At 25.9% G+C, this 18,607-nt stretch overlaps 1 protein-coding gene across 2 annotated transcripts in view; it reads right to left on the bottom strand.

Moving 5' to 3' along the window:
- Positions 1-18,607, bottom strand: part of LOC111619657 — a 126,462-nt gene that overhangs the window by 38,859 nt on the left and 68,996 nt on the right. For both annotated transcript variants that reach the window (XM_023361423.1, XM_023361422.1), the window contains exon 3: positions 12,565-13,204. In XM_023361423.1, coding sequence (XP_023217191.1) covers positions 12,565-13,204 — 640 coding nt within the window. The remainder of the gene's footprint in view (positions 1-12,564; positions 13,205-18,607) is intronic.

Raw genomic sequence — 18,607 nt, 5'->3', positions numbered from 1 at the left:
AACAACATTGAAATTTGGTGGTGGTAGTCTTATGGTCTGAGGTAGTATTGACCCACCAGTGGCCAAGCGGTCTTCGTTCCCTGAACACTGGGAGTTCGGTCGTGGGTTCGCGCCTCGCTCGGACAGGCTGGCGTTCCATTACTTAATAGAATAGAGTGTCGCGTCAGGCCCGTCCTGTTCTCGTGGAACAATTAATTATTTTCCGTAACCCTCACCTAATCCGTCTTGTTCGTACGCCAGGTTTCCGATCGTGTCTCCATCCAATGAAAATCAGCTTTGCTAATTTTCCGATTTTATTCACATAAACATAGAATCACATATTTACATTAATTCGGTTCACATTAAACATGCCGTAGAGGAGCATTCCGCTATGTTATTTTTCTTGGAGCTTAACAATCTCTTCTTTTTTAGTGTTGCCAACTCTCTACATGAATAATAAAAAACCAAAATGAAAAAAACGCCCGCCATTTAGCGGTATGAACGGGTCAGATAGCGTTATTTACGTCGAAATACTTGACGACTATTTGTTACAATCTATCGATTATTACCACATTGATAGTAAGCTCTTTCTTTTTCAGCGAGATAATGATTCAAAACATACTTCCAGAAGGGTAATGTCATGGCTTCAGGATTAAAATATTAACCTGCTTAAGTGGCCGCCCCAATTGCCCGATCTCAGCCTGATTGAACACATCTGGTTCCTTCTTAAACGTCGCTTTTCTGACTATGCAGCTCTGCCTGAAAGCATCCACCAATTATGGTACAGGATGAGTGGAAGAAAATAACATTGTACCATTGCAGGATTGTTATTAATTCTATGCCTGATCACATTAGGAAGGTGTTAAAGGCCAAAGGAAACTATACTAATTCTTTAAATTTACTTTTTTCACAAATATGGTATAGATTTTTGTCTACATCAAAATCCTCTCAATGTATACGTTTTTTGTATATTACTATTATTAATAAAATAAATACGTTGTTCAGACAATTATATATTTACTCATATAATTATAATATAAGTGTGCAAATAAATATAGTTTTTCATACTAAATGTGCTTTACAACATTTTCCAGTTGTTTAAAATATAGTCTCCGTGTTCTTTGAGAGGATTTTGACATTTACTGTATATATATATACACACACTGTAAACGTCAAAATCTATCGTTATAATATAATAGAACAAATTAATTAACAATTAATATGATAAACAATTTTCATTTATAGAAAAATAACATTTGGTATCAGTTAAGATTGTTAGTATAAAAGATCAAATTATATGAGAGAACTGAATTAAATTTTTTTAATTTTATGATTATATTCTTAACAGACACTTTAATTCAGAAATTTAAAAAGTAATATTAAAATTACATATAATTTTGTATTAACTTATATATAAAGTACTGTAATTTGACTCAAAATAAAATCAACTGAAACATTTTTTTTAAATATCGATACTATAAATTTGCGGATGTATTAGCAAATTTATCTTTATCCGTTGTTATAAAATTTATTTAACAACTTACTATATATGTTTGAACAAAAATTATAATAGTTTAATTTAAATGATATTTACCAGGTAGGTTTTACGACAGTGACCATAATTCAAAATCATTCAGGACAAAGTTAATTACTTACCAACAAGGAACTTCACACACGTTTATGGCCTTTACTTCGGTAGTAACGATAATATTTCGTGATAAAAGAATTCAGTGACATTTAATTTTTGTGAAAAGATAATTAATCAACTAAATAAGTTATATAGATATTATATACTACATAATTATAATTAATTAGTAGCTCAATGTAAAATTTATTTTTTCAAAAATGTATTGAGCTCAAGAATTTAAATTTTATAAGGCTAAATAACAAATAATCGTAATTATTAATAATCAATATAAACGTAATTTCTTAAGATAATTTTTATATTTTATTCCAAAGTTACATATTTATGAAAATTTTATTACTAGAAATAAATGAACTTTCTTAAAATTTTGATATAATTTTTAAATATCTTAACTATTTAAAATATAGCTTAAATAATAGTAAACATATGAAAAAATAAGTATTTAAATTTATAAAATAAATCCAGATTTCTTTTCGCATCGTTCTGGAAATAATAACTTTAAATAATTATATTTATAAATTTTACTTCAGATATAATCTGAATATCTGTCGTATAAAATTCATTATTCATTAGTTATCAAATTTCATTATTTTTCTGTCAAATTGTTTAAGAACGGTCTAAATGAAATATAACAAATAAACCCTTGAATGATGGATAAAAATTAAAGCAAGTCTAATACTGTTCTGAAATATTAAAAATATTCAAAAATAATACTAACGATAGCTCAAAAGTTAAGTTCAGATGTTCTCCTTCCGTTTGACTTCGTCTTCCGGTTCCGTAGAACACTAATAGATTGCAGAACAAATCTCACATTTCCATAGTTCGTTTAAAAGATAAAGAACACGCGATGTTTTTTAATCCCAAAATAGTATTTTACCAAATCCTAACAAGATATCAACTATTACATGGTCATAAAAGAAGTTTTTCGGCTGACTAGATAAATATTTATCTAAAAGAATAGTAAACATCTCATTATTAAACCTTACGGATTAGAGTCCGAGAAAATTAGTTTCAATAAAATTATTAGCTGAATTTCGTGAAAATCGCTATTTACAACATATAAATGTTGTAAAATAAATTATTTTCTTCTTTACTTCATTATTGAAAAAAGCCAGTAAATGTCAATTATTGTAAACTGACATTTACAACAATTTATTAAAATACTATTTTTTAAAATTGTATCGTTAGCTATCTTCGGTATCTCAATGTTTTCTTATGGAAAAAACTGTATTTTAGTTTGCATAGTATTTTTCAATAACATAATTTTAATGCAAAGTAAATTTGGTTAGCTTTTACTCGTATAATTAATACATTTTAAATAAATTTTAAAATATTTTCCAATTTTATGACATTGCAATTTATTTAATATAGGCTTAAATAATTAAACATAACAAAACAAAGAGTTAATAAACATGATATAAAATTTGATATCTACATCTAATGTTGGGATTAGATTACATTTTCCATTTAAAAATTAACCAGCGAATCTTATCATTTTCGTAATGGGCGAACCGATAGTACTAATACGGGATTATCTGACTCAAATAAATCATATATCATCTCTAAAATTAGAGGTCCCGAGACAGATAAATCATGTGTCTGCAACTCTGAAATCCGGATCTACGAGTAAATCCGCGTAAGATCTTCAGAAACTTTTCTAGATGGTCTAGCCCGAATATGTCAAAGTCCCGTAGCCTACCTTATTATTCGGTTCTCCTATTGTGAGCTGGGCAAATTTGTGATAGGTACAAATAAAAGCTTTCTTAATGCTCTCAGGACAAAAAAAAAAACAAAAACAAAGCTAAAGTAATTCCTGAAAAGGGGTAAAGTTTTTGAAGAATTTTTCCGGGTTTAAAGATAAGATTATGGATTCAAATCTCTATACAGCTCAATCTTTTTTCCGAAAGACTAATAATTATTGCATATAGCCAATATGCTAATTATTTCTGAACAAAAAAAGTTAAATTACACTTTATTTATTAAAATAAATTACTGTATTTAACTGTATGATAAATGTTATACAAGTTCAAATATTTTACAAAGTTAATTCAAGTACTGTACTTGGTTTCTCGTTTATAGCATATTAGAAAAATTATGTTAAAGTTATAACATGCCATAGATTTATTGACATAAATGAATTACGGATCCAATTTAATTTAAATTATCCAGTATGGTTATTATAAAATACTAGTTTTTCAAATTTTAGAATTACTTGATTGACATATATAAATTTGGAATAACAATAGATTAACACTGAAATTAACACCGGAATAACAGATTCAAAAGGTTATTTCTAGCTAGGTAAATATTCAGCTAAGTTAATGTGTTATAAGTTTTAAAATTTCCAGGATGTCCTTCGACTTTCAGAAAAATTCAAGTTTTTTTAGATTTCAGTTCAATTGACTAATTGGAAATATTTCATTCGTTAAAGCCATCTACTTAGCTACCGACTAGTAAAGCTCTTTTAATACGATTGAAAATGGCATTGAATTATTGATGAAAAAATATTGCAACCATAAATAAGTTCAAAATTGGATTTTAATAATCCAAATTTATAGTGTTTGGAATAAACAAAAAAAAAAACAATAAAATTGAATAATTTTATTGGATGGAACAGGAAAAGGATACTCAAAATACATTAAAATCACACTAGAAGACTGTATAAATAAATTATATTAAGTACAGTACTTCTATAAAAAATATTTAGAGGCATTTTTGCATATAAGACAAATTATCATAACTGCTGCATTCTATTATAACTAAAATGTAATAAAATTAAGAATCAGATAATACAAGTATTTATAAAGTAAAATATTCATTTTGTATCAATAATAATTTCGTATGTATCTAAAAATTTTATTTTGAAATTATCTATCGCATTTTGACCTTTTTTGTACAGTACATCAACTATACCTTATCGCTTTTGGAATGAATCCAGAGACATTAAACTTAAGTTATATTGTAATTGAGAATATCAATGACAAACAATATCGAGGAAAAAATTTGAATTATTTTTAAAGACAGTTCTTAAACTAAATGTTCATACAATAATTAAATTTAGTCTGATCATCTGACTTAAAGTTATTTCATAGACAGCGTAGATTGGTGAATGTCGCATATAAGAATAATATGAGCACCCTGAAAATTTTCATACCTTGCAATACTGTTCAAATTTGTTTGATCTACGGACGTGTGTAGCTTATGACCTGTTTACTTACACGACATAAACCTAATTACATCGACATAGGCAAGTTTCGTTTTTAATCTTCAAGGTTATGATAGTAGTTTTCCCTGTATAGTTGTTATTTTGGAAAATATAGTTTTATTAATTTATATGGCATTTTCATAAAAAACAAAATTAGTTGTTTGGTTTATAAAAAATGATCACATGATTTTCTTGTAAGTTGTAACCGTATCGGTCATAAGAGACTCAGTACAAGTTGCAATCATGTTTATTCTAACCTTTCCGTTAGCGATGATATTTATTCCGTTTGTTTATTTTCTTATTATGAGCCACAAAACACAAGTAACTAGATTCAGTGCACGGACTGCTCATCGTGGGTGCACGAGACTTCCGTGATTTTTTTAGAAACTCCTGTTTTTGTGGCCTGTGTGTGAAAAATCAGCTACTTGAAGAGCCTATTCTACTAGACCTATAGGCTAGTTACATAAAAAAAAAAGTACTCACAAATATCTTTCTTTTTCTTTGGGGACAAAAATACCCCATAAACGCGTTTAGTTTTATTTGTAGCAAGAGCACCTTTCATAAACTTCCATTATTTCCGTTGGGACACGTCGCGCTCGATGGTATGTGTGCATATTACTCCGTATATGGGAAAGACGCACATTAACGATTGATTTCGTAAACTACATTTATTTATGAAATAATTTGTAATTTTTTTCATGGCTGTTATTTAGGAAAGAAAGAATTTAAGTAACTGATTTTGTAATTTAAATCATTATATGTTGCATTATTTATCAGCTGTGCGGAACAAATGTTAGCTATAAGCAAATCCCCCCAAATCCACCCCAAATATGGAGGGTTCCCTTCTAAAGCGAACTAAGTCCAAATTAAAATTCTTTATATTGTGTTTTAAGTTATTTGTAAGTTTTCTGCATTTTATGTTTAAAAAATGGTGTATTACACTACATTAAGTATATATAGTACTCATTAGTGTATTTTGATTTCTTTTTATGAGAAATTAAAATAAATTTTCTAAACAATTCGCTACCTCTGAAATATTTTACGTGGACTTGGTTCACTTTTGAATTGGACCCTCCATATAAAACTAGTCATTTATCAAAAAATTTCAAATGTATTTTAATATAGTTTCTAACGCTTGAATATTCTATTGATTATACTTAAATGATTACTCTATTGAAAACAAAACATATTTTATTAATATTATTTCTTTGTTTTTGAAATATTATATATGATGCAAAAGTGGTGTTTTACTCCTTTAACCCTATCTATAATGTGATAGCCTAACAATAATGCTAATAAAGTAAATCCCAAACATTTTTCTTGTGAAAATGTTTGGAATTTATTTTATTAGCAAGAAAAATGAAAATTAGTTGTATCGAATTATCAAAGAAGTAATTTCTATTCTATGTGTTTAATACGAATGTTTTCAGTAATTTCAAAAAAGTAAAAATACAAGTATATAAAATTCTTGGGATTTGTTTAAAGCTGATTAAAGTATTAAAAGCTAAGTATATCCAGACTTATTTGCAAACATCGGCGAATCTTTATTTGATATCGAAAACATATGAGAGGTAAATTTGTTTGCTTCTGTCATTTGTCTTGAAACGGAAAAGAAACTAACTCAATATATTGGTCAAAGGATAAACAGATTTATCTAATAAAATTCAAGATAATATTATCATTAAACAAAAGAGATTATTTACACTTGAAATGAGTAATTAAAAAATTAAAATGCTTTTTTTAATATTTAAATATATCAATGAAATAAATCTGAATGTGCCTATATATTTATTCCCACTTTTTGATTTTAATTAATATTTTATTTTATTTTTCGGCTATAAATGTAATTTTTATATATCTTACAGACAATTTGATGCATCTAAAATGATTCGAATTAGATTACCAATTTTATTCAGGCGAAAAAATGACTGACAGAATCTTAATATATTTCTTTACTTAAAGGAAATATTAAAAGTCATTGACTACAAGAAATTTCAGAAAAATTCTTTCGGAAAATATAATAAAAAACCCATTCATTCAAAATTAATTTGTATAAAAAATCTATTTTCTGCATTTTGCCCTATTTTTTTGTCATATTTGATAAGAGTTATTAAATTGTTTAAATATTCAAATTATTTAAAAATTCTAAAACCGTATAAATTTGTTTCAAAAATCAAAAACAATAAACAAGAATAATTAATCTATCTCAAAAACTGTTGGAGCGAAGAAATTCTAACAAATTTTAGAATATTATTTTGGTTGAAAACATATTTCATATTGGTGAAAAATAATTTCATATTAATATTGCATTTATTTAATTAGAAAATTAATTGAATTGTTCATAAATTAGTATTTTATTACTAAATAAGATTTATTTCTTCCCGAAGGAAGAAAATTCTATTTGTCAAACAAATGCGAAAATAACTTAATACACTAACATAAAAACAATGTAATATTGTATAACTTTATATAATATATCATAGACAAGGAAACAGGAAAATTCATTGTCTTCTAAAACAGCGATAAAGTTTTTTTTTATTTAAAAGAATAACATGTTTATCAGTTGGCTATTAAATTTTGACTTACATCTTTTACATTAAATTACAAAGTAATTTATGCTTGGTATATTAAACTGAAATTTAATTATCATAAAATTAATTAAACCATGTCTGATACTTTAAATTTAGAATGAAAAAAAAGCATTTAAAACATCGATTATTTGTCATAATAACTATTTCTCGCTTGTATTGCGTATTAAGAACGAACTAAAAATAAAAAGTGAATGAATATAATAAGTTTATTCCAACTCAAATTCGAAACTGAACTGGATGACATAAATTCATATGTTTGCAAAAGTGAATCATTGGCACATGTAGAGTCTTATCTATATCCGCGTATATCGTGGTTATTCAGGACCTATTTCATAGGATTTTAGACTGGCGCCAATGAAGTCAGAGAAATAGATTCGATTTCCGACTATCAATAGACAGACTCCGAGATGACTAAACATCCAGGCACCTGATATAAAAGCGGGAAATATAGCACCAGAGGTCAGATTACAGAACAAAACGGAACTTAAAAATTATCCATTATCAAAATTCTAAGGAATTAAGTTGATAAATACAGATTTTAAAATATAAATCAGAATAGGACGAAAACTTTTTTTCTATAACTCTCACATTTAGATTTAAAAAGTTATCAATTACCAGTTACCAAAGTTACTAATACTAAATATCAAAAGTGAAAGAAAAAAATAAAAACATTAAAAACGATTATAATTAGTTATTTTTTATTGTTTAAGGTTAGATAAGAGTAGGCTTATACATTTAAAAACAATAATAAAGTTATTAGTACAGTAATTTCCTCCGTACTTAAGTTTATTACAAGAAATTTGGTAAAAGTTTGAAATTGTTTCTCTAAATATTCCCTATTTTTATACGACTACATGAAAATGAGATTAAATTCAAAATATTTAATAATAAACAAAAAATTCTTGCTGCGTACTATAATTTGTAAATTTAGTGGGAAGTTATTTTCGACAAAACATTTTATGTGAATGTAAGAAAGAAAGAAATTAAGAGTGGGGGAAAAAATAGAATTTTTGGAAGAAATTAACTCAGAGAAAGACTTTTAGACTTAGCTTTAAAAAAACGTAGGCTATTATTTTTAAAGTAATATAATTATTTCATTTAGACTCGGTAATTATGTACCAAAAAACATCAAAATAATCAAAATATAATTTATATTTTTTTGTGTCAGATCAAGAGTATTGAAAATAATTAAAATTTCAATAACTAATTGTTATTACAGTAGAGCATCGATTATCCGACCCCCGATTAACCGTCATATCGGTTAACCGACCGTTCTAGTCGGCAAATTCAAATGTCCGCTAGTGATGTGGCACTACAATATTTGGCTATGTCTTGGCTACTTTAATATTATTTTTACGTGTTTTAGCTGGCAACATGGCTCGACCATGAAAGGAAGCCAGTATTTAAACGAGGCTTAATTTTCTAATTTTTAACGATACAATAGCGACAATTATTATTTTAAAGCAATTTTTGTTAGGCTTAACATCGATGAAAATTCAACGCGAAGTAGGTTAATAGCGATATAGGCCTACTAATATACTAATTACATGAGATATACTAATAATGTATTTTTTCATATTTTTCGGTTATCCGTTTTTTCAGTTATCCGACCAACCCCAGTCCCCAATTGAGTCGGATAATCGATGTTCTACTGTATTTTAATTCTTGATTATTTCTATTTTGTATTACCCCCAATAAGAGATTAAAATTCATTATATGCTAAATAAAGAATTATTAATTTTTATATTCATTTCTATTTATTAGCAAACCCGAAGTGATTAAACTTTGTTTTAATGGCATAGCTCTTGACATATGTAAAAATCCAATTATAGAGATAAACTGTGTAATATGTTGACAAAGATATACCCGTATATTTACGAGTATTTAAATATTTTAGAGGCTGTTTAAACATTTTATTCAATTCGAATTTAAAAATTCTATTTCGTGAAATTTAAATCGATTCACATATTTTACTTTCAATTTATATTCATGTAATATTTACATTCATAATAAAATTAAAAAATGCATTACAATGTTGAATATTAAATAATGCGCCAGTGTGTAAATATAAAGAATGGTAGTCTATTATCTTTGGTTGGCTAGCTTTACATATGAAGGAACTGTTCAATTGATGTGCTGTTCGTTTTTAGATATAGTTTACATAATTCTATATGTAATAATTTTCTTATATTGCATTTTTAATTGAAAATAGTTTGATTAAAATATAATAAAAATAAATTTGATTATGAAAAACAATGATGATGTTTTATTAAGTATTATGTCTATTATATACCGTATCATATAAAACAAACAAACAGATAAATTTGAAGATAAATAATATAATTATAATCACGCTTAAATATTAACTATATCATCTAAAATGATTCGAATTAGATTACCAATTTTATTCAGGCGAAAAAATGACTGACAGAATCTTAATATATTTCTTTACTTAAAGGAAATATTAAAAGTCATTGACTACAAGAAATTTCGATTTTTTTTTTCCTTTTTTCTTGTTAGCTGAATCAATGAGAGAATTGACGCGAAAAGGGTTTTCAGGGTTTTATTTTTATTTTGAAGTCTCTCCATTTAAGGGAGTAATTAGTTCCACGAAAATAACGCGTAAATGAAATTACGGGAGACAATAAAATAGGAATTTACTCTTACTACGGTAGAGAAGTTTTAACTACAGATTTTTTTAAAATATAAGTTCATATGAAAGATTACTGATAACAAAAATAAACAATTTTTCAATTGCATTAAAATGAATTTGTATAAATGGAGAGATTACTGTAATTTCCACGTTGAAAAAGTATTTTATTAAAGATTTTAGAGTGTAATAATAAATACATTTTTTTAAAACTAATAAAATATAATAAATTTTACTTAAATATAATAAATTGAAAAAACAACCCTGATTATTACTAATTTGCTTTGCTTTGTTTTGTACTAAAATAATAAAACTTTTAACGATATTTAAATATTTAATTTTGGGATACTCTACATTAAACATTTGTATAATCCACTTTTAATAATTATGTTTGCTTAATCAAATTATTAAATTGATTGCAACATTTTAATACAATGTCTTTTACTTGTTGATAATGTTCTAAATGTTTTAAAATAGTCGAATCTAAAAGAGTAATCGTTTACATTTTATATTTATATTTTAAAATACAAGAAATAATCTCTCTTTAATACTCTCTTTCTATCATAGAAATTATTTCAGTTAAATCATTATCAGTAATAAATCCCATTTAAGAGTTTTCTATTTCTTTATTTACTAAGTCTAATACACGATTTAAAATTACAATTTTTTTTTTTAATTTTAAAATTTGTTAATGGCCAATTCAGGCAAAATCTGATTTGATGTATTTAAATAAGAAATTATCGAAATTTGTACTCTGTATTTATTCATTGGCCTATTAAGGCAACAAAAAATATACAATAGGGAAACTAACGTCTTAAAAAACTTATACAAGTTAATTATATAAAAAGTAGAGTCGTCAGGCGGGTGAACGTAACGATTGTAACAATAAAGATAAAATAAATGACATTTAAAACTAAAATACTAAACAAAATCTTCTAATTTATTTACAAAAGGAAAGACTTGTTCATTTGAAAAGAATTTAAATATTTTTCTTATCTTATATTGAATTATATTGTATATCAAAAAAAAAAAAAATAATAATAATAATTTAATGATTAGATCTATTTAACTGAAACGAAAATATTTCATTAAAAAAAATGTCAAAATTTTACTGGTTGTTACATGGACTAGGAGTAACATTATAAATACTCAAAATTTTAGAACAAAAACAAATTTATAATAATATTCCAGTATGTTATTTCTAAAAGTATATTTTAGTAAACTCCCCAATGCAATAAAATTAAATTTTACTTAATTTTAATATAATAAACTAACTATAATTATATTAATAAATATAAAATAAAATAAGATATTAATGTAGAATAAAGTAACAAAAATTTATTTCTTAAAGTATTATAATACAATAATTAATCTTATTATTTTCATATGAAGATATTTAAAATATATTTGTTGTGTAATATTTTAAAATTACCACTTAATTTATTACATAAACAGATCATTATTGCTGTTGAAAGACTTATTATTGATTGCTGCTAACATTTAAACTGAAAATGTATTTTGTTACATAATCTTATTTTTATGCAGTATAACTTGCATTTAGTCAATAATAACAAGAAAATTAAATATAAAAACTAATCATTTAAAATTTGCACTTTTTAAGCGGTTATTAAATTTCAAATAAAATTCTTTTAAAATTTTTTCCTAATTTAATTCAGATCAACACTTGAAATTAAAATACATACCGTGGTAAATAAATAAACTGTTAAGAAAAAGTATTGTGATTCTTCAATTCAAGAAAATTATATTCATTATTTCCATTATCATATAAAAAGTAGAATGCAAAAATTAATGATCATTTCTATATTTTAAATTGAACAAAAGTTTACGAAAACTTAAATTATTATTTAGCTCAATTAAGATTTTATAATTTGAATTTATAATATAGTATCATATATTAACAGTCGTAATAATAAAAATCTTTCAACTCTTTTTACATATACGTTATTTTAGCAAAGTTTTATCTAATACAATAAATTAGAAACACGGTGTAAGATTATAGGAAAATATATCGGAAACCAAAATAACATTTCCTGAAAATATTTAATACTTTTGCAGCTTCAATGGAAAACCGTTTATTTCTAAATCGGATAACAGAATAGAATAGATAGATCCCATCAATAAAATCTGTCGAGAACATAAAATACTTTCGGAAGTTCCGTTATCAGTAACATACCTTAGATTTTAACGATCCTTACTAAAACACTAAATAAATCTTTTTTTAACTGCATTAAAATGTTACATTAGCAAGCAAAGTAAATATTGAGTGACTATTATCTTAACGATAACTGCTTAATCTTACATTTTATATTAATTACAGAACACCGATGCATTTAGAATGTTATCAGTTTTGTATTTATATTAATGATTTCCTTAAATGGCATTTAAAGAATCATTAGCCTTTCAAAAATTACTTTCGTTTAAATCGATTTTTTTTATTTTAAATCTGCAATCAGATGAAAATCCAACAACTTACCATGGATAGACTTCCTTTTGTTTTTAACAGAGTATTATTCGAATTTGTTAGGTTGGACACTTGACTAACGTTGTCTTGGATACTCTCGTATGAGTCACGAACTTGATGTTGTGGTGAACCAGTCCTGCTATGGAAAACAAACTGAGACATTTTCTTCGGAAATTTTGGAGGCGGACTTCGAATTAAATGTTCGTGTAAATTTTGTTCGTTTTCTTCTTTAATTATTAAATCTTCAAATTCTTCAGACACAAGTTTTTCTTCGTCGTGTTTCTGCAAAGACGAATAAACAGATGATGGAGATATAGAACCTCGGGAATCTCCATATAAAGAATAGCTTTCTAATTTTTGTTGAATATAAGGATTATCTTGTCGAGATAAGCGTAAGGCCTCCATATCTTCTTCCAAACTACGAACTCGTGGAGATACTGGGGATCGATTGCTATATACTGTTGATCCATGCACAGATGATGATCTATCGCGGGTTTCTATATATATATTCGTTGGAGTTGGAATGGGTTGAGTTCTTTTGATTTGAATTGTATTTATATTCTCACTATCAACTAAATTTTTAACATTATTTCTAGCTTTGGACGTATCATCTGGTAAATCGCTATCAGATTCTTGATCTTTTGATTTCTTCCTGAAAATATTTTAAACGTTAAAAATATAATAAAATATATTTTTATGTATAATAAATTCAAATTATTATTTAAAATTTTAAAACACGAAATTAAATTTAAATTGGTCAGATACCGATTTATTTTTTATTTCTAAAGAAAAGAAAAAATAAAATGTACAGAAATTGATCCGACATATTGTAAATTTAATTTTTATAAAACGAATTAATATCTGACTTAATATATCTAGTAGTATTTATAATATGTTATTTAATAATAACATTTATTAAATAATGATAAATACAATTACTTTTTTACCTAGTAAGGAAAAATTATATTTAAATTTTAAAAATTAAGTTTTTACATAAATTTATTTATAGAAAAATTTATATAAAAACTTAATTTTTAAACTGAAATATTCGCATGTTATTCAAAGTGCTGATGTAAATATTGAACTAAATTACAAAATTCTTAGTACTAAAACTTCATTCCAGACATGTCTATAAATAATTTATAATTTTATTTAAGTAATCCAATAAAACAAAATTAAGTAACTTTCGAAATTTTTAATACTCTTGATAACAAATTGAATTCATATCCAAATCGTATGTTTATAATCACCTAAGGTAACGGTATAGTAATAAAACGAATCTTAGATAAGAAAGAATAAAATTCTATAAAAATATGTATGAAAAAAAATGCATCTTAAATGTTCAAAAGTAAGACTCATTAACAATTTAACTCGACTTAAATGTTATTTTCGATGAAAAATGACTTATGATTTCTATTTTCAGTTCAAAACCTTACTAAATTAAATATTTAATTTTTATTTATGACTTTATTCCTAATAATTTCATTACATTAAATAATAAAATTAGCTACACTTTGAATACATATATAACTAGTTATTACTAATGTGTTGGACACATACGCCTCAATGCATAATAAATTATAATCACATTAATACAGAAAATTTGTTTTATGATAAATTAATTAATATATAATGAATATAATTGAATAACTTAGAGTAAGAAAGTGCTAGTTATTCCATTTTTGGCACAAACGTATTTCTAGAATTTATGTCAATAAGTACTCAGATTTGGATACTTTGACGTATCACATGTAATAATAAACAAAAGTTATTTGTATATAATAGAATATAAACTAACAAATTTATCAAAATCACAAAGAAGATACAAAAAGTCTTTATTAGAACGTCCATTTCACTTCACAGGAACCATCACCAGAGGGATTTTTACAGATTTTAACATATCAAGACAGAGAGGAAAACCCAAAATAAAAGATCGACTTCTCCAGTTAAAACACTTTCCTGTGGTGTGAAATAGGCGTTTTAGTGAAGACTTTTTCTATCATGTTTGTGATTTTGGTTAAAATTCGCCGTCCAGATTTTTTCAATTAATAAATTATACTCGTATTATAATATAAATAATTTTCATTTATTAAAAGAAATTGTAGTTGGAAAAAACAGACTTAATATTATGTAAAATTTGAAAAGTCTTGAAATTTTTAATTTAATATGATCGTAAAATATCTTGTTTTTATTTAATTTAAGGTAAAGCGAGGAAAAGGGGCACAAATTTCGAAAAATCGTTCTCTATCCATTAACATAAGACACATCAAATAATGAATAGTGAGACATTCGATAATTGTTAATCTCTTTCGAAAAAGTGTATATTTAGGAAAAAATTTTAAAAATCGTGATAATAGAAAATTAATTATACGATTAATATATGGTGATCTATATTAATATATTAATGCATATCGCCATATGGTGAAATATGTTATAGAAATGAAAAAGTTTATTTTGTTTTTTCTTCAGTGATGTAGATATTTCACCGAAAAACGACAATAATAAATTTGTAGTAAATAAATGCATTATTATTTTTAATGTAAACGAAAAAATATTCAATATTTATACATTTAATATAATAAATGATATTGTGTCTGAAACATAGAAATTAATTAATTATTTTTCTTTCATTGTAATCTCCCTATATTAAAATAGGATCATCTCTTTACATAATAGGTTATCTCTCGTAAATAGAGAGAGAGATAGAACCCATCTTGACTTTTAGGTACAAACATTACGAAACAATACAAAATTTATTATAAAACATGGCTGTGACCTTAACTTCAACTATCATTAACAATTTTATTAATTGTTTTATAAATATGCTTATTAAAAATATTACGTTGACTTCATAAAAATTCAGACACTTAAAAACGTTAGGTATCAAAGTAACCCCTTTCTAAAATATTCAAACTAAATTTCGGAATGAATTTAACTACGTGATCTTTCTTCTTCAACGTTCATTGTCTACAAAGACAACTGGTGCTACCTGCTTCAAAACTTGAAAAAAGAGCTCTCGTCTACTCTCCTACCCTGTCATCTTTTATTGCTTTCTCTTATATGAAGTTATCATGTACTGTATAGACATTTGTTTTTATTGAATATGTTTACTGTTGAAATGATAAAAAATAAAAACAATGCGTATTTCATTAAATTTTATTACATTCTTATATTAGGCTATTTACCTAATATCAAAATATTTTTACACGATTTCAATAAATGTTTGTTAAAAACGAGTTCTTAAAATTATTGAATTGATTATACTAAAAGCTTTTCGTGAACTTCCATGCTAAAAAAATTGATTAAAGCAAGTTAAGGGTTTTTCTTTATTATTATAAAAGTTTTAAGAATTTTAATGTTAATAGATGCATATGCCTTAATTAACAATATATAGTTTAAAAAGTAAAAATAATAACAAAAAAAAACAAATTTTATCATCAATTTTCCCGGAAAAATAAGAATTTCTAAAAAATTCTGTAAAAATTCATATAAAGAAATCTGATCTTTGTTCTCAAAAACTGCTTATTGAATTATTCAGTAAAATGTGGAGTAAAGGGAAAGCTGTAAAGAACAACAAAATCTTTTAAAATGTAATAAAAATTCTTTCAGATTGTTAAAATGGAAAAAAATTAAAGATGTTAATAGACTTCTATTCATTGACAACTTAATTTTTTTGGCAGTGAATCGTGTTTCATGTTACTCACAAAAGATTTCTGAATAAAATATTGGTGCACATAATATTAAACAAATTAAAACAGATTGTAGAAAAGAAAAATCGATTGCGGTTTCGACTAATGAATAAAAATAGGAAAAGTTTGTAGCTTGTATTTAAAGTTTTCAGTTAATGAAAAAAAAATCTGAAACATGAGATACAAAACAAAGCTAATAAAACTAGAACAGTAAGATAACAACTGAAAAATTAGCTTTTTTATAAAGAAAATATATGATGATAAAAAATATTCCAAAAAATTATTTTGCCATTTTAATATGTAGTAATGAAAGTTGTATGAAAACAGCGGATCAGACAAATATAGGAGAGTTTTAAAAAATAGCTAGATAAAACATAAGTTAAAGAAAAGAATACATATTAGAAAGCACATATTATATTATATGCTTTCTAATATCTATTCTGATTGTTAATTGCGAATATTAACAAGTCAAATTTAGATGATTAGAATATGTATATGCGACAAATAGATTATGAAAGACAGTTTAAAGTTTGAATATTGCAATGACAAGGAAAGAGAAACGACATGAAAATGAATAGATGATAATAAAATAGCATTGGACGCATAAATAGTTGCTAAACTGATAAATGATTGTCTACATAAATAAAAACTTCAAAAAGTAATAACATAGGAAAATTGTGCTTAAGACAGTATCGTCTAAGCAGATAAATGTGCCCTTAATTATAAAATTGTTTTCTATCTTTCTCTTTCTCGCTGCTACAAAAAAGTCATTGAAATTAGAATGGCAATACTTCAGTGGATTCGAACACACGAGCCACCGTTACACACCTGCGACAAAAAAAAACGTAACATGTTCCATTCTAATCGCTGTCGCTTGCAACTATGCTGTCATAACCAATGGAACACACGCTGTTATATGTGTTCAGATAAATGGATAATTATTTTGTCACAACTCCCACGTGCACTTCGAGGTTTTTTTTTTTTTTTCTGAATGAGGTGTGTTCACGAGTCCTCAAAATTACATGATAAATGAAAAACACGTTTGTTGTTTCTCATTTATTTCTTATTTCTGTTCAAGCTCATTTCTTAAATCATGATATATTTTATAAAACTGTCCCTTTAGTAGCCGCTGGCCTACCAATGGGTAAACTCAATATCGCCTTTGCATTCTTTTCTTACGAAGTCGCACTAGAAGTAGCAAAATACACGCAAGTTCTACAGAATTTATTTTCGTACTGAAAACTGAGAATTGTAAAATTATATTTCTTATTCGCAGGTGCAATTTGTAGCTCGTTTAACGTTACGCGGTTAGCTACACTTCTGACGCAGCTACATATTTGTCGCTCGTATGGATATTGGAGACCAGCGATTTTTTTATAGCACGATTAAAAGTCGCTCGAAATGGCCCTAAAATATGATTTTTAAAAACCATTACTTTCACTCAGAATTCAATTTTATTCAATAACTGCTGCCTAGTGAAAACAAAATGCACAAAAATAAAAAACTAATTAGGAAGTAAATGTTTACATAATAAGTATCCTCATTTGTTTGCTAACTATAATAAATTATGCAATAAAATGTATTTCAAATATGCAGGCATACTCATTTTAATTAAGCAGGTTACGTTTTTTTCACTTGCTAGTAGGATTTTTCGATTCCGAGTACTCGGACTCAGACTCCTCGAGTCTTTTCACTTATTATTCGAACTCGATATTGGATCTAATACCCGACGAGTCCGAGTCAAAAGTTCGTATACTTAATAGCATTAAGTAGAAACCGTCGAACATTTATTAGTAAAGATTTAAGGAAACAATGCGTAATTAGTAAAGCTAATCTGTTAATTTTATTTTACGTTTACAAATTTAAAGATAAAATACAACTAACAAATTTAGACTAGATACAGCTAGCTTAGTTTCATCATAATAACTACAATACTGACATGCACATCATCAATATTATAACATTCACAACAGATTTCTTAAGTCGATTTGACAATCTGAAGTGAAGAAAGTTGAAAATAACCCAAATCAATAAAAACTAATTGCATACTGATTCAAAGTATAATCAAAGAATCAAATAATTTTTCATAAATCCAGGAACACTGTTTATAAAATATGAGTACGCGTATTATGTTCATTTATTTATTTTATAACGATTTAAAAAAGCAGATAGAATTGAAAAATTGCAAAGAAATTAATTTTGGAAATTTTTCGAAGCGGTCTCAAAGTCAGAAGCTCGACAGCTGGACGGCTGAGCGCAATTGATCTCGAGTTCATACCGCTGTAGGAACTCGAGATCAATTGCGGGACGATCAAATTTCGCGAGTTCCCTAGGAATTCATGCACAGTCTGTCCCAAATAAATTGG

This window comes from Centruroides sculpturatus, unplaced genomic scaffold, assembly GCF_000671375.1.
Source record: "Centruroides sculpturatus isolate CEXI.00-Female unplaced genomic scaffold, Cexi_2.0 scaffold25, whole genome shotgun sequence".
NCBI classification, from domain to species: domain Eukaryota; kingdom Metazoa; phylum Arthropoda; class Arachnida; order Scorpiones; family Buthidae; genus Centruroides; species Centruroides sculpturatus.
Note: the sequence above shows the minus strand (reverse complement) of the source record. Positions and strands in the feature narration are given on the sequence as shown.